The sequence below is a fragment of the Rattus norvegicus genome, chromosome 15, assembly GCF_021556685.1.
Source record: "Rattus norvegicus strain SHRSP/BbbUtx chromosome 15, alternate assembly SHRSP_T2T, whole genome shotgun sequence".
In the NCBI taxonomy this organism is placed as follows: Eukaryota; Metazoa; Chordata; class Mammalia; order Rodentia; family Muridae; genus Rattus; species Rattus norvegicus.
In genome coordinates, this window is record NC_141548.1 from 37,955,745 (window position 1) to 37,973,794 (window position 18,050).

At 43.4% G+C, this 18,050-nt stretch overlaps 1 protein-coding gene across 7 annotated transcripts in view; it reads right to left on the reverse strand.

Moving 5' to 3' along the window:
* Positions 1–387: 387 nt before the first annotated feature.
* The window catches only part of Nup58 (nucleoporin 58), a 48,873-nt gene continuing 31,210 nt past the window's right edge, over positions 388–18,050 (reverse strand). For 3 of the 7 annotated variants that reach the window (XR_015637869.1, XM_087584936.1, XM_087584935.1), the window contains one exon: positions 388–740. Coding sequence is in view for 4 of the 7 variants with exons in the window: in XM_087584936.1 (XP_087441062.1) it covers positions 658–740 (83 nt within the window). In the remaining 3 variants the exon portion in view is untranslated. Of the gene's footprint in view, positions 741–15,574; positions 17,639–18,050 lie in introns of those variants that run through there. The other 4 variants (XR_015637870.1, XR_015637868.1, XM_087584934.1 and 1 more) reach the window with 2 other exon arrangements.

Below are 18,050 nucleotides of genomic sequence, written 5' to 3' on the forward strand. Positions count from 1 at the left end.
CTCCTATCTACAAATGCCACAGTAACATGACCTACAATCACTGAAAAGAGGAACCAACATGTTTGCTGACTAAATATTGATGTGCCAGAGCCACACGGTCAGACTTATCAAGGAAAGGAGTGACATGGTGATATCCTTGAAATCACCGTGCCAGATAAAAGGATCTAGTCACATCTGTATGAAATATTCAGAACGGGAACATATAGAGAAGCGGTGAACATGTAGCTGAAGGAGTTAGAGTGATGATGGTAAGAAGTGGGGGACAAAGGTTAATGAAGATGGAGTGGCTACTAAGTACAATAAAAAGCCACCTGAATTATAAGCTTCAATTGGACAAGTGTGAGAAGTTAAGAGTGGCACAATTAAAATGATAAGTATTCAGTTCACTCTACTTGGTCCATTTTATTTTGTATCAATGTTGCTTCTTTTACTTGTGATTTTCCCATAATTAATCCACCATAACTGAATTGGTAGCCAACTTCCCAATCCCAGGATCTAGCACATGATCTATTAGTTTATTCTAGAAAACGGAGGCCAAGTTTTTCTTCTTGAATTCTAAACATCTTGACCAAACTCAGTCTATGCCTCATATTACTCTTCCTAAGTAACAGGTCACCAAATGAGTATCAGGTGTTCCTGTAGACACTTGTTGATTGCTCAGAATTGGATTTTTCTTCCTAGTTCATTAGTTTCCGTAACACTAGGTTTGCGAAATCCAGTTAAAACATGCGATTTTTGGCCTGAGAGAAAGAGAGAAATAGTTTAGACCGCTGTGATAATAATAAGCTATTATTTATTGCGTTCTGGCCTTGCACACAGCATACAGTTACATAGCTTACATGTGCTAACTTACCCAGATGCTTACAATCACTATATAAGGCGAGCACTACCTCCTTTTTTACTGAGGAGGTACGAGTATGTGTAACAGCAGCACTGCTCAGCGGTGGTAATAAGATCCAACCCTAGCCACACAGTTGAATGTCTGTGTGGAGTGGGGTGAACAGGAGACTGCAATACTAACTCTTCTCACTGCATCAACTACCAATTAAGAAATATTCCTAGAATTGAATCTCATGCTATAAGTATTGATGATATGAACCCAAACCCAAAAAATGTGATAGGACCCCTGGGATTACAGCCTAACACGGGAGATAAGCGTATGCCCAAACAACAGGAAGAACAACATGGTAGAGGGGGTTTCAATGAGACGTCCCCCATAGTCTCGTGTATTTGAATACCTGGTCCCCTGTTGGTGGCACTGTTTGGGGAGGTGTAGGAGGCGTGGCTTTATTGAAGAAAGTGCGTGATCAGAGGTGGGCTTTAAGAGTTTAAATACTCGCACCATTTCCAGTTCACTCTTTGTGTTGTGTGCTTGTGATTCAAGACAGGAGCTCTTAGCTTGCTGCTCTGGCCCATCTGCTGCCACACCTCTGAGAGGATGGACTCTCATCCCCTGGAGCTGACAGGCCAAGTAAAACCTTCTTCCTGTAAATTGCCTTGGCTACAGCAACAGAACAGTAACTAATGCAGTAGCTATCCACCGTCCGGTAGGGGGAGGTGGCTGTGCACTCTCTGCTGTAGGATCTGAGGAATTAAGAACTGAAACTGTCAAAGGGCATAGAGCTTTGAGTGAGAGGTCCAGAAGGAAGGTCTGGTAAATAGAGGAGAGGCCAGATAGTGAGGGACCTTGTGTGTGAGAAGTCAGGGTATGATTGTGAGGGCCTGTGTGAGAGAAGTCACAGAATGGAATAACGTGTAGCCACAAGGATGCGTGCCAGTGACCTCTTGCATTCTGAAGATAACTGTATGAACTCTGAGCAGTAAAAGCAGGATTCCAGGCTGGGTGCTGTGTTAATAGTTGGTTTAAGACAGGGCTGGAGAGATGGTTCAGCAGTTAAAGTCACTGACTGCTCTTCCAGAGGACCAGAGTTCAAATCCTATACGGAATCAATGGTGCAGAGGGGAACTAAGACCATGTCTCAAGCTGAAAGCAGAACCTGATAATATGTAGAAGATTGCCAGACAGTACCAGCTTTAGAGACATGATGGGGTTATGGAGAGCAATTGAGGCCAGAAGGTATTAATGAAGGTGCAGCCTCAGTTGCAGTGGAGACCCCAGCATAATGGGTGTTGCCAAGACCATGGGACGGCACATACACACTCTGACCACCAAGGATGGTAGCAGGTGTGGAATGCAGTTGGCCTGACCCTAGGAGACACAGGCTGTGCGCTTTATGAATGACACCAAAGAAGTAAAGCTGCCCAAGCCCTTTGGAGCTCAGAAGATAACAAGTCTCAGTTGTCAGACACTGAGCTTCAGGATTTGGAGCGACAGTGCTGGATATTGATTTTTCTTAGTTGTGGTAGATCTATGCCTTGGTTGTTCTCTCTTGGAATAAAAAATGTAATTTATTTTTTATTTTACTTTGGAGATTTTGGAATTTTAAAGAAGAGTTGGATTTTTAAAATGAAACTTGGATATTTAAAGTGTTGAGATTTTTAAAGATCATGCAACTTTAATTGGACTGTTTTATCTTATGGTATTAACGTATCTTGGAGATAAGAAGGGTTAAGGTTTGATAGTGATGTGTTTACAGTATGCCAAGTTGATAAAGAATCAGAGGGGAAACAAACCGTAAGTGTATTATAAAATTCTTTAAAAAATTTTTATAAGCCAGGTCTCTAAGTAACTTATAAACTTTTTAAGTTTCAAAATAACTTTGAATTTTAAAAATGGAAATATAGGGGTTGGGGATTTAGCACAGCGGTAGAGTGCTTGCCTAGCAAGCGCAAGGCCCTGGGTTCGGTCCCCAGCTCCGGAAAAAAGAAAAAAAAAATGGAAATATAGTGGTTTTATTTTCAAGAGTTTAAGCTAACCAGTTTATCATCAATTTGAGGGAAAAATATTGTTGTATAAAATAAACAAGATGGACTCAGGCCCCAGAAGACATGAGTTGCATGTTCTCACTTCCGTGTGGCTCTTTAGATTTGTGTGTTTACACAAATTCCTGCAAAGTCCATGAAACTGGATAATACCAGGTTTAAGTAGGAAGAGGGATGGGAGAGTAGGAGAGAAAAGGACACTGAGAAAGAATAACACATGATGTTTGAAAGAAAACCAGGAAACCTACTATCCTGTAAGGTTCATATATAACATGAAGGCATGACATTGAAGTCACCCTGTACAGGGTATGCTGTTCCTCCTGCATACAGGGTGCTAAATAAGAATGCCAGTGCCACATGCAGGATGCCTTCCTTGAGCTCTTGAGCAGAGGTGTCCGAGTGCCACCGAACAGTACGGGAGAATGCTGCTGCTTTGCTTGTTCATCAGAACTTGGTGGTGAGACCCCATTTCTGCAGACAGCACATGCATTGCTCAGTTACAAAGAGAGTCAGGCAACATTTTTAAAAAAAATTTAAAGGAAATTAAGTTGTTGTGTTAGGGGCCAAATGATCAAAGTACCTTGCATGAAAGTCTCATTAAAGAAAATGTCAAAGAATGACTAAGTGTTTGTGTTGCTTCTATAGAGATAGCAGGAAAATGGATGATCTGGAAAGCATTCAACGAAGCTACCCGAACTCACAGAGACAAAAATCACAAGTTCTGTGTCACGTGTGGATCCTGGCCTAGAATGTGTATGTGGATGCACAGAAGTGGGGAAGGGGTGAGGACATGCTATGAAACTAGAAAGATCACAGAGGGCTAATGTGGTTGATACTAGGGTAGTGAGAGGCAGTAGGTAATAAGGTGCATGTGATATGAAGGCGTCGAGGAGGCCATGGGGTATGGGAGAGTACACGAGGAGGTTGAAGGCCAAAGAAGAGTGGGTAAGGACCAAAAGAACAATTCTATCTGAAATGCCATGATTTAACTGTGTGCACTAACTCCAAACTTTCTCAGTAAAAAATACAGCGATGATTTTCCATTGTGTTTTAAATGGTTTTAAAATTTTTAAACAGACACTCGTAGTTACTGGAAAAAAAAAAAGAAACAACACACAATCCATTTCAGAGTGGCAGTGTTTAGACTCGGTAGAAGCATAGTTCTAATAAGCATGGTCTAGAAGGCCCAGTGGGGTTTATTTTCATTCTCACAGCTGTACCTGCAGAGATGAAACCAAGGGCATTAGCGGAGTCCACACTGTGTTGTTTATCTAAATTCGAACTCTAAAAGAGCTCTAAAATGTAGGCTGTGCTCCTTGGTATCCATATATCATGTTCAGTTACAGAGGAAAACTGCAAAACAAATGGGCAGGAGCATGTTCTCTGGGCACAGAGGAAGCGTTTTTCTGCCTTTTCAGTTTTTCAGAACACAGGAACATTACTAACCCAAGCATTACTAGCACAAGGCCAAGGCCTTATCCATCGGCTGACAGGTTACAGGGGTTCCTCATGGGAGACACCTGGAATATGTGTTTTCGTCTTAGCGTCATCCTTTAGCACAGCACTTGCTGTTGCCTGCAAAGGGGAATCACACTGAGTAACCAGAGTTCCTATGACTAGACACCAATCTCACCTATCCTGTGCAGAATGACTTCCAGCTGCGAGCAAAAGTAGTAATCTGAAGCCAGCAGGAACTAGCGAAGAGAGCAGGCAGGGCTATGCAATTGTTAATACGGAAGACAAACTGGCACGAGACGCAAGAGAGCTGAACAGGGACATGGACAGTGGAGCGCCACTCACATTTTGGAGTCCTTTTAATGTTCAAATTTAGATGGCTATGCAGAGTGCTGGCACCTGAACGTAGGCCCTCATGTACTGGGCAAGTGCTCCACCCTAAACTATCCCTGTAACCCCAAGGACTACTTTTAACTAAAACGTTTGGCTCTTTAATGTCGTGATGCTTCATGACTCAAACTCCTATTCGTTGCTAAACAAAACAACTACTGTTTTGACTCTCAAGCAGAATTTTCTTTGTATCTTTATCAATTAGCAAGAATCCTTTCTTACAGTGTGGAGTTAAATGTAAAAGCCTAGAAGTTTGCTTATTTGAATCTAGGCCCAGCCATGTATTAGTTCATTCCCTGTTAGCTGTTTGTCTCTGCACAGCTCCTTATCTTGAGGGGTGGTACTTACCTCATAGGACTGAGGAGTTGATATATGGAGCACCTAAGAGTAGGTCCTGGCCCTGGCCCTGCTGACAGCTCACATTATCAGATAGCAGCTTACCTTTAATGGTATCCCCTGACTTCACACTAGTGGTTGACAACACCAAGTGATTAAGAAATGTGTTCTGAATTCACAGACACAGACAAGGTTTTCTCTCTAGTTCAAACACACGGTAACACGGCAACCTTGGTGAGTCAGCAAGGGCATTCTGATTTTATTGACAAGTGTATTAGAAAAGAAAGAAAGGCGTAAGATTGAGCAAGGAAAGTAACAGGCCATTCTGGGTCAGTAATTCTGTCTCTTCATGCTATGGCGTTTTCTGAGCTATTTAAAGAGCCAGCTGGAGTTCTCTGCACAGGCAAGAACGCTAGTCTTTAGCAGGGGTCAGACAAGTTTCCCATAGATGTTCTTGTAAAGAGCTCTTCAACAACTCCTAAAATATCTACTCGTTACAGCTGGCCCTTAACCTTCTCCAGGGTAGACAAAGTCCTAACCTTGCTTACTGGGGCATTTTCTCTGTGCAGAGTCATGGGTGGGCTGCCTCTTCTTCCACTTCCTCCTTTAAAATCCCATAGCCCTGGCACTTAGCTCTCTTGTCCTGATCTACAGTCTGTGGTATGCTTACACTCATTCACGTAAACCATAGGGTTCCACTACCACAGCTGGGCATGAACGCCAATGCACCGTGCCCTTCTAGAGGACTCAGATTCAGCTGCCCGCACCTGTGTGGTGGCTCATAACCACCTGCCAACTCCAGTTCTGGGGGATCCAGGACCTTCTTCTGACCTCTTCTTGCACCAGGCATGCATGTGCTGCACAGACATAACACGCGGACAAAATATCCATCCACACGAAATAAAATAAACTAGGAGGAGGCTTTGTTGGGGGAAAGGGTTACCATGGGAGAGGAGGGAATGAGAAAAAGGATGCCAGTGGAAACAACTAAAACTCACCAAGGAATTAAACTGTCAATAAGTAGGAACATACAAACTAAAGTGACCTAGAACAGATGCCGCCTCACACAAAAACAAAAAGAACGAACAAAGGACGAGCTCTTGGTAGACTGTTTTGAGAGGATTAATATGACCACCCGTGTGTAGGAACAATTCTGGAATTTTGGTTTCATTAAAAACACAGAAGTATTGTAAGAATGTGTTCTTTTCATCCCAGGTGTGGACTGTCCACGGCAGCTGACTATGATCCTCCCTGGTCTCTATCGGAAGCATTGGTTTTGCCAGCTAAAGACAGTTTCTGTCAATGTGTGACATTTGGAATTCTGGGAACTTTTCCGTGAATGCTAGGGCCTCAATAGGTGTGGTCAACAATTCTTGGTCATTTAGGGAGGTTGGATATAGTGAGCCAGGGTCAAAAAAGAAACAGAAATTAGATTCAGAGATTCTTCCGTTTCCTTTCTCCTCTCTCTCCTTGTTTCTCTCTTATCTAATGTTAGGTGGTGAAACGGGGAGGGGGGATAAAGGGAGGAGGAAAAAGAACCCTCAAAGTATGGAAGACTAGCCACACCCATGCATAGTAGGTTCATTTTCAGCCGAAAAGGCTGAGAGGTCTAGGTTAGAAAAGACCACAGTGCTAAGGCCTGGTTCTGAATGCCATTGGCTTCCAATATCTCACAGCAGCAGCAAAAAGAAAAAAAAAAAATCAGTACCCACTGACAGAGATGCTATTAGCCATCAAGGAAAAATTGCCACGGGACCTGGTATTTAAAAAAGGGCAGAGGACAATAAAGGATTTACAACTGAGAACTAGCACCCCAAAGAATTTGAGGAGATGGATATTGCTACACACTGGCAGGAGTGTACGGAGCAACCCGAGGGAGACGATCAGATGCTAAAATACATTTTATGTACCATTTAGCAACTCCTCTCTGGGATGAATCGCAAAGAAACATTAAACATTTGCACAAGAGAGGAAACCAAGGGAAGAGAAGCCCAAGCTGAGAGCCAGGAAGCAGTTTTGTACACACACACTAGTCCAGCAGACAAAAGTCTAAAGGCTGAAGGCCATTCAGCTGAACAGTCTTTTATAGACTTTCTATTCCCTCCCTTAACTCTATAGAAATTCAGAGTGATCACACACACACACACACACACACACACACACACACACACACACACACACACACACAAACAGATTGGTTACATCAAACTTGTTTAATAAAGTTTTCTCAACTCTCCCATAAGCAGAATTTTTCACCCAAGCAGCAGAATTTACAAGCCATTTACAGTGCAGGTAGGAAGGGGGAGAAATTTGGTTATGGGTGAGAAAAGGCATAGTGAGATATTGAAAGGAAGCCTGTTGATTCCTGAGGACTTCTGCCACATCTCCCTTTGCTGCTAGAGTCTCTTTTGGGATCATGGAGCATCATCCTGGCTTATAGGCTTGTTTTTGCCATAGCATCCCAACACGAGTGTCAGTTTTTATCTTAGTTGTGCTTTCTATGCACAGAGAGATGTTTTTAGCCAAGCGAATTAGAGGCCAAAACCAAGCAACCACCCAGGGTTAAAAACCACAGCATCTATAAGGGTTTGAATTCCCCCAGGTGCCAAAATCATCTTCCTGATAAATCTCTGGGGCCCCAAGGCCTTCAAGATTTAGAGTGGGACATAAGCAAGTTTTGTCACACTTCCTGTAATGTCCTCTACAGCCTCTGTCTGCTTGGGTTGAACCTTCCATAGAGGCAAGAAGATAGTCTAAGACCAAGTGATTGTGAAAATGACACTATACACCTTGTCTTGTTGATTGACTAGCAACTAAGGAGCAGTTTTAAGTTGTATTAGTCCGAAATTCAAGAGCAGCCTATGGCCTATGGCCTAATGATGCTATTTAACATACAGAGATAGTATGCTAGCCATGAGGCCTATCTTCTATCCTAGTGACTAGACCAGAGAATATTGAGTTAAACATTCAGAGAGCCAGTCATTGTCTTCCTGGTCTCTAATTTTTATAGCTGGTGTTTGTTTCTAGCTCAGAATATCCAATCCTTGAATACCCACTCTCTGGCTGTTCATAATTAAGAATAGAGTGCAACCTCATAGCAGAAAGAATACAACATGGGTGTGGGCTTAGTGTAAGACACTAACCCTTCAGTCTTGGAAGAGGGTTCCAAGGATCCAGAGTTGGTTATGTGCATTTCAATACAGAGGACCCTTCTCAATTCTAGGCTTGCTGGGTTAAAGACAGTAAAGTCAAAAAGATTAATAGTCCCTAAGTCACACCAGGACATGGTTACATCCACTTTCAGTTGCAATTACCCAACTGAAGGCATACCATGCCATCACTGTGCTGTCCTCCATTTCTTTTAGGAATCAGGTACCCCCAAGAAGCTTATAGCTGACTTGTCCTAGACCCAGCAGAGATGAGGGCTGTTTAATGGTAATTATTTTATTGATTGTACCATCCTTATTGGAGGCTGTCAAATGGCCTGTTTTGTCGATTGAGCGTGTCTTACGTGTCCACATACATCAAGAGACTGTCTTCGGTGCAGAGGAATCAGAGCCTGTGTTCTTATAAGTAGGGTTCCGTCCCATCTTTGAACTTTTGAACCACTCCCAAAAGAAGGGGGAGTAGGGAATCTAATAGTGGTTAAAACAGGTGCATTGGTCTTTACATTCACACATTCTTGAGGCCTTTCTCTGAGATTCAAAATGAGTGTGACATAGCACGGTTCAAGTGACCCCATGCAAGAGTCACAGGATGGTTCAGAGACCATGACAGAGAGCCAAAATAACAGCAACAGATAACAGCCATGCATCCTGTGCAAAGGAGGCTAACAGGAACCTCTAGCCACTAGTTCCATCTGCTCCTGTAGCAAAGGCCCAAAGCAGAAGGATCAGGAGAGGTAAAAGCAGGGAGTTGGCAGTGCATTCGTGAGGTAGTACAGAGAGCGGCAGTTTGCTTGTCCCACCATAAACAGGCCAGTTGGCTGCTAGAATGACTGAAGCAATGTTGTCGTTCTCTGGTCTAGCTGTGTCTCTTGACCTCTTCAAGTCCTTTGATGGTACAATGGGATTTCTGCAGATGGTCAGCTTGCATGGTGTCGCTGGGTCATTCCCAGTTATTGGAGGCTGGATTCTCTTTGTTATGACGAATCCTGGGAGTCATCTTGGCAGGCTTTACTGCAGTGCGAGTGGATATAACAACACTGAATCGACCTCTCTGTAAAGGCTTCAGAACCTGGATATTCCGTTCTTTTCTGCACACTGCATAAAGGAGTGTGTTTGCAGTTAAACTTACAGAAAACCATTCCGTGGCTTTCTGATGGTGACCAGGGTAGAGCAGAGCTCCCGCATCCGCTGTCTTAAAGTGATATTACCAAATCCTTTTAAGTTCCCTTGTATTTCCCTGACAAGGAGAGGATACCTGTAAAGGATTTCATAAAGAGAAAACCCTGCTTGGTAGTCCCGTCTGCTGGGGCAGCCGTCTGAATCCTGTAGCAAAGGCCCAAAGTGGGAGGATTGGGAAAGATAAAAGCAAAGGTTTGGCAATGCAATTAGATCTGATTTCTAACAAAGCAATTGTTTGGTGAGCCTTTTGCCATGGTTCACATGTAATTTTACTGTCTAGTTCACAGACCCCACCTTCGGAGAGCTCCATGGAAGATATGGCTTGTGTAGCTTTCAGGGGATTTTTAACCTTTTAGCTACCAACTGTATATACTGTCTCTGCCACAAATGTGGGCCAAGTGTCTGACCCTATAAGCAACATCAATCCCAAACCCAGAAATGATTTGTTAGAAGCCGTATTATTTCAAATGCCCTTTCTAGAAAGGCTCGGCATATATAACCCAAGGATTCGCATACAAAGACAAAAGCACATCTGTAGCCCCTAGCTTAGGGCAGCTCGGTAAAGACAACTGAAGTCCCACACAGGGCTCCTCCAGCACTCTACTGCCCTCAGCCCACTACAGGTTATTCCTGGCGCAGGTGTTACACCGTTTGCCAGTTAATCAAGCTACGCAGGGAAGCAGGACTCTATCGATACTACTCTCCAGGGTCATCAGCTGACATGAGGCTCCTGATGGAACAGTTCAACAAATGCAGAGGCAGTGGCCACAGGGATGGCTGTATTATCTTTGAAATTCCTCCCACTTGCTGGGGAGGCACTCCCCATTTTCAGTCTTAAGTCTAGCCATTTACCTAGTGGCCTGAGGAGAATATGGCTGTAGCAACTGCCAGCTCTGCCCTTCCTTTGGAAGCTGGTGGTTTTCACCTTTCTGTCAATTCCGCAGTTGACTGCCAAAAGTTGTTAGCATTTCCTTTCTGGTGTCCCCAAAACTGCAAGGCTGCTGAGGAGCTATGCAGCATCTAAGAATTCTATGATGTTTGCCATACCAAGCGTTTTTCCCTTCTGAGTTGATCACTCCCTCTTCTTTACGTAGGGCTCCATGTTCACACAGCATAGTACAGATCCTCTTAAGAGTTGTGAATATGTTCGCAGTCATCCCACTGCCTGTCTCTTGCTGAAGAGTTGTGTTCTGCTTTTTGTGCTGGTCCCCTTGTGCGGAGGATTTGCCTCAGTGGTAGAACATCAGAGTACACAGCAAGCGGTCCTTCTATAAAACTACCACCATCAGTAAGATATTTTCATATCTTACTGATCAGGGTCTTTTGGTTTGTTAGATCTGTCCTGCCAGAAAATATGTCATGCCTTCAATGTAATCATGATTTGGCAAGCCTGGCATAACATTGCAGGGGTTAAGATTTGCAGGTGAATGTGTGGGCTTTCACATAGGATTGCCTGATATCTGGCCTTTGTAACCCATCAAAGTTATCACTGTATATGGTGTCAACCATTAAATCCTTATGTTTGTTAACCTCTGTTACCAAGAGTATTGTAGTACCAAGTACAAGCAGGCAGGACAGCCAGCCTAAAGCCATCGAGCCCAGCTGTTTAGAAAGACGAGCTATGTGGTAATACCAAGACCCCAATATCTGACTCATAAGAAAAGATTGTCTGGGAGTCGGAAGCCATTAAGGACCTGCCTAATTTCTAAGTTTTCTGTTGGTCTTTTTCCCACAGTGAGGGCTTTCTCCCCCCCACCCCACCCCCACATTTCCGTTGCTTCCAGTGTTTTGGTTTTTTTTCCCCCCTAGAACAGAGAAATTTGGAAGCCAAGTAGACACCCGTCTCCACAAGAAACTCTCAAACCAGACATGAGGGTCTGCAGAACTGAACACAGCAATAGGCTTGCCTGCATTCTCTCAGGACATTGGAGTTGCCCCTGTGACAAATGGAACCTGAAATATTTGACCCTCTCTTGCAGTTTCGTGGAGGTAGGGAGGTGGTTGTTTTGAGACAGGGTCTATGTAGTCTTGGATGACCTGGAATTCATTATGTAGACCACACAGGTCTTAGACTCAGTACTATTCCCTTGCCCCTGCCTCCCAAGTGCTAGGATTAAAGACCAGAACACCTAGTCAGATTGGGGCTTTTTACTATAGAGTTTATAACCAGTTCTCTATAGCAGGGTAGAGTGTGTCTCCTCCAGTCTTCTTTGGTGGCTCCCGCCACGTTGGAGCAGTGTAGAGTTATGCTAGTCAACTAGAACAGTGCCAAAAATGGTAAAGGGATTTTAAAATCTGGGGCAATCTGGTCCTAGCTAATTGACTTTCCCACTGAAAGACAAAAATAAGACAGCCGAGATGGAGGTGTGAACCTAGAGGCTGGTCCTTTAGATAAAAAGAAAACCGCTTCAGAAGAACCAAACCCTGACAGGTGTTGAGGACTGGGGACAGCTGATGCCAAGTTACTGTGATTTACTGCCCCTAAGTCCTGTACTGGACTATAAACATCAGTCCTGTGTTTCTGCCTGGCAAGAGAGGTATATCCCAGGCTGTCTGATGGGACTAGAGAATTCTGCTTTTTAAGTTTTTCTAGACATTTTAAGGCTCCAACTTGTGCCTAGAGAGGGATACTGCCTCTGGTAAGTGGCCCATCCCTTGTCTGAATTCTGTGACCACTGGAGGAATATTTCCTGAGAGCACTGGTGGGTTCATCTCAACCAGTAAACCAAGAACTGTGAGCTTGGGCCTTTGTTGTGGCTTCTCAGCCAAGCCAAAGTCATCATTCCTTTTGCCAGGAGACAGTAGGAGTCATAATTTGTTTCAGGTGTTCCCAGAGTTTAGTTTTCTGGACCTGAGCTTTCCCAGTCAACCCAGCAGAGGCACTGTACAACCAGGATGGCACAGAAACTCATGGATAACATCATGGCTTCCCAAGTCCCAAAAGCTGTCTATGGCCCCCACGATGGTCCTTCTGAAAAAGGGGACCCAGGGACTACATCACAATCAAATAGGTGGCTCTGGTGTTCATGTAAGGTCAACTGCCCAGCATGAGCAGTTATTTTGACTATGTGCTCTTACAGGCCCAATGGAATAGGCCTACTCTTCCTCAGTCTCCTATGGCTGCTAAGCCTAGCCTCACTTTGCTGATGTCTCTTAACTTTGTCTAGGCTGCTGTCACCTGAATCGTCCAGCCTCTCTCCTTACCTGGTACCAGAGCAGGCAGTCCCTGCCTTCTGTGTGCACTCAGTTTCTAACACCCTCTCTATGACATATGCACACTGCTTCTGACACAATTTCACCTCTGAGCAGAGTGGTCCTATCAGGCTTCCTAGTGGCCTCAGCCCCAATCTGGTGGGACACTGCCCATGCGTGCCCTGGACATTCTATCAGTGTGGCAGTCAGCAAATTTACTTTTCTTTTTAACCTTTGATCTGCCTCACACTTCAGTTCCTAGTCTCAGGAATGTTCTAAGACATCATTAGCAACTAACTGGCTGGCATTTATAAAAAACCTTCTACAACTTTCTGCAGCTTGCATTTGGTATTTCTGAGCCTTGCCAGAGCTGCATTAACCCCTTGTTGGTTCTTGGCTGCTTTTTAAGTCAAATGGACTGTAGACTGAATGCTTCAGAGTCTCTCATAGAATAGTCTCAGGCTCTCTACAAGCCTCTGAAGCATGAGATTTCCCCCATACTTACTGCCTTTCTATCTCCTTTTTTGATGAAAAGAATCTCCAGTTTATCTCCCGAGCTTCTCTAATCACACACTAGGGTCCCAATGGGACTTCCTCAGGAAACAGGCCTTGGAGGTCATCTGGGGGTCATCTGGGGGCACACGATCCACTACCCATTCTGAGATAACCAGAATCAGCAGTAGGGGTCAGCAATCTGATACCCAACCTGGGTTTGGATAATAGATTGGATTAAGTCAATTAAGACCTCAGAGTTTTTGTTTTTCTTGTATGAGGATATAATTTTTCTAATTTAAGAAGTCAGTGGCAGAAAAGGATCAATAAATGAAGGTACACTGGCCTCATGTGACCTGCCTGTCCTTACTCGTCAAAATACAGCGGCCTTCGAGTCCCACTGGATGGTACATCGAGTGTGTTCGAGGGGCTGAGATTTGGCTTTCTTTGCTTTTTTCCCACAGGGTGTAGGGACTTACATTTCCTAGGGGACTGTTTCAGGTGATGGTTCTGCAGCTACTGGGCCTGCTGGCAGTGGCAAGGGTAGGAGTATCAGAGCTCCCCACCATGTGCTGGTGGCACAGGTAGCAGTGAGGGGGCACAACTGTACATATGGTAGTGACTTCTGCTGGCTCCTCAGCTCAAACAGGTTTCTTCTCAGGCTTAGGCATTGGTCTACATTAGAAGACATCATTACCCTATAACCATCATGATTTTATAGTTCTTTTCCAAGTAGACTTTTAGCCAGCACATACAGGCAGTATCCTGTCACCAACTGATGTAACAAAACTGGTCATGGTGCTCTTAATCTTCTGTAACAATCTCAAACACCTTACTATCGCGATCCAATGGCCCCCTGATGGGTCTGCCTCACCCAAAAATACAGCAATCTGTTTCACAAAAGGCCCAGTTTTCTGGGAAAGTTTGGTAGTCACTGTCTACCTCCTGAATATCCCTTCTGGAAATTCTTTGTAATATGGTCTAAAGGTGTAGGCTATACTGCTGTCCACCCAGTACATGGCATGTCACTTAATTGGTTCTTTTGATTCCCCACGCCTTGCCCAGGGTCAGGAGTTACACTCACTCCAGTCCCACCCTTGCCCAAAGCTCAGTCACTGCAGAGCTGGGTTTGTCCTTGTTGTTTTGAAGCCAGGTTATTAAACAGCTCTAAGACTCGTGGACAATTGTTCTCCTCTTCTCTTCTCAATGGAGTGGGTTAACTAGAACCCAAACCAAATCATCCTAATGAGTGGGGTCCCCTGAACCACTCCCAATTTCCTGAACCTCCAATGCTCCCCCATCCCCCGTGGGGAAGGCAAAAATGGTGAAAGCACTTCCTGGTCAATGCATCAGAAATGGTACAGGAAACCAAGGGACGAGAAGCCCCAGCCTAGAACCAGGAAGCAGTTTTGTTGTACCCATACACTAGCCCAGCAGAAAACAGTCTAAGGCTGAAGGCCACTGAGCTGAACAGAGCCTCTGATACTCTGTTCCCATGCCCCCACCTACAGCAATCCAGAGTGGTTTCCAATTAGCTTCTCAGGGCCTTCTACCATGACACGGACAAGGACAAGAATACTCACCACAATTCCTATAGACTTGAACCCAACTGACCATCAACAGGGAACAGCTAAACAGATCCCTGGGCCGCAGCTGGAGTGTGGGGAAGGAGAGTGCAAATGGCAATCTCTCTGAGCTGATATGGCAAGAGGTCGATAATATACCACAAAGCGGAGAAAATCAAAGTCACACAACGCTCGTGTTTGGGGTTTTGGTGATGGTGGTGTTGTCAACCTGCTTGTTTAAAAAGAAAGTAAGAGAAACCAATAAAATGAGCAAATAGAAGAAAAAAGAAAGCAGAACCGCCACTCAGACACAGACAAAGGACACTTACAAGACAGATCCAAAACAACTAGCATACATACCTGGGCAGGACAGGGCTGAGACTAAGCTGAAGGAACCTTCGCTTTTTACTCAATTATCCATCTACCTAAGTATGATACTTAATGTCATAATTTTCACAAGACAAAACTAAGTGACAAAGAACCTACTATCCTCCCCTCTTTCCCTGTGTGTGGGGGTGGGGGGGGGTGAAGGAGGCTGTTGTTGGGACACATTCTTGAATGTTCCCCCACTGTATTCATTGAGGCAGGTCTCTTGGTCGAGCCTGGAGCTGGCTGGTATGGCTAGTCTCCCTAAGCAGCTAGCTCTGAGAATCCCTTCTCTGACTCTGGTGGCTGGAATCAGGGGGGCAACCACACCCACCCAGAATTTTCTTGCATTTACCAGCACAACAAGCACTTTAACAACTGGGCCATCTGCCCAGCCAGAATTTGCTACAGTTGTCTTTAGCCTTTTGCTGAAAACAAAAGAGGACAAGACTATAACATACAAGTGTAGGAAACACTAAAAGCCAATCAAAGAGAATAAAGAAGCAATAATAAAATTAAATATGTACAACTGCTTGAGACCTACAAAGATTCAAAGCAACTAACACAATTTTATTATTTCCATAATAGACAAGGCAAAGACAAAGGAGACAAAGACAACACTCTGACTCCTACCACAAATGAATGTTACAAGTCTCCAGTGGTTCAACATATGAAAATGTATATAAAGAAAAAAGTAACCCAGAGAAATATAAATACTCAGCTATTTGCAGCATAATACACCGTATTTAAGAAACTAACAAAGCAGTGTTTTGTAATGGCATATGTAACTCTGATAGTAACTTCAAATGCCAAAGCACACCCTTTCCTATCCTCCCCCATAATCTGGACCGAGGGCTGCAGAATTACAAAATATACAAATAAAAACAGGTTTAGTGCTCAAAGACAAATAACTCTCCTTATTTTAATGCATCAAGATGCAAATATTGAATTCAGGAATGCCAATCACTGTTATATGCAGATAAATAAAACAGAACCACAATGCTTTTATAGTCAAACACAAGTGACATTATACTAAAAATATATATGTGTATATGTATGTATGTATACCACACCTATTTTAGAAAGAAAAGGTGCCTTGGTGAAAATGATCCTGAAAATATTCACTGATGAACATTATATACAAAACTTTCTATGTAAAAAATTAAACTATTTCCGTGCAATTCCATGTGTTCATCCCACCTGAAGACTACTTTCTCGCTGACATGGTCCTAAGGCAATTCCCTTCACAGTGGATGTTCACTCACGAAACACCAAGAATGGCAGCACAGACAGAGGTCACAGACACAACCTGACACAACTCCGTGGCACTCACTGGAGCTCCACTCACTCTTCAAACCAGCAAGTTCATAGTTGGTACAAAGAGTTTTCCTAAAATGTAGTTTCTCTAGTCCAGATTAAGACTCAGCACATTAAGAGGCTTAGAAGCCACTTCATTTGGTTTCTCCATAGCCCTATAAGAAGAATTCTGTATTGAAACAGCTAAACAAGTTCTTACTGAATTAACATTGCATCCTTCACCTGCATAGATTCAATTTGGCTTAGTAGCTCTTTGCCCCAGAGCATCAGTCTGGAGTTCACGTACACTCCTAAAAGACAATCTCCTTACAAAAGATTCCATAGTTGTAGCACGAGAATATATACATAGGGTAATAAAGGTTTCTAAAATCTGTTTGATGCGCCTTAGACCATTCCTCGTAGATAAGGGTCAAGGAATAAATAAAAACAGGAGTGGAGTCAATGAATTTGAATGGGTTAAATACTTTATCAAGAATCACTTCTGTCTAATTAACAAACGAAGTGACCAGGTACCCTAAGTTACTCCTTTTATAAGCGCTGAGGACCTAAAGCATAAAGAGTGAATAACTAAATACACTAGAAAAGGATAACAGTCTGAGGCAAGAGTTGTAGGTGTGTAAATATATTTTATGTGCACACACTGTGTGCATTTCTCTATATATAATTACATACATATCTACAAGATGCCCTGCAGCACAGTTCCAAAGGCCTTGTCAAGGAACAAACTACTTCTAGCACAGGCCTGAGAGTTCAAACCATCTGCATAAGAAACCAATGTGCATGTATTCACAGCTTAAACCCCAGCAACAAAAAAATTGCTATTAATACTAGGAAAAATCATAGGTTTAGGTTGATGAATTGTTTTTCCCACCACTATCACTTGGTAATTTAATCACAACATTTCTTACATGGAGTCAAAAGTAATAGCAACAGAACTGCAACTGGATTTTGAGTTCACAAGAAGGATGTCTGGTAAGGTAAACAAACAAAGTTCAAGTTCCAGAGTGAGGAATATCAAAACATTATAAATCTCCCGAGATGCAGCTCAATCACTACATCATTAGAAAAATAGAATCATAGAATGAGCGGCGCCAGCTAAGCACGGCCAACACCTCGACCCATAGGTTCATCTCTTTCCTCTTTTGTTTCCAGCGGGAGGTCTCTTCAACTGAAGGAGTTGTCCTCCTGTTCCAAACCCCGCAGACGCAGGATTGGACACCCCAAATGTCAAACCAGCTGATGCCGTGATGCCAGGATTGCTGAAGTTAAACCCAGACGTACTTGAGCTGCCAAAGCCTTATGTTCAGGGAAGAAAATATTCAAATGAGAAGTTAAATCACAAAACAAATATAAAAAACAGGGACGAGTGGGAATTTCTATCTGAGAATACACAATTTGTAAGAGTAGAAAATGCCTATGAACCTTGAATTTCTAACATGGAGCTTTACAGAAAAATAATTCAGCTAAAGAGTGTCCTGAGAGATAGAAGTCTGGTGATCCAGACCAAAAAAGGAAGCTAGCACAGATAACTAGAACATACAGGGAAATTCAAGCTACCAAAAACGTGTCTGTATCGTAACATGGTTTATATGCACATACAATTGTGTATGATTCTGTATATAATCATATATGTGTATAAATTACATACATATTATGTCAGTGTCTTCCTACTCAGACTCACCAAACACATTTCAGACATTCAAGGCGT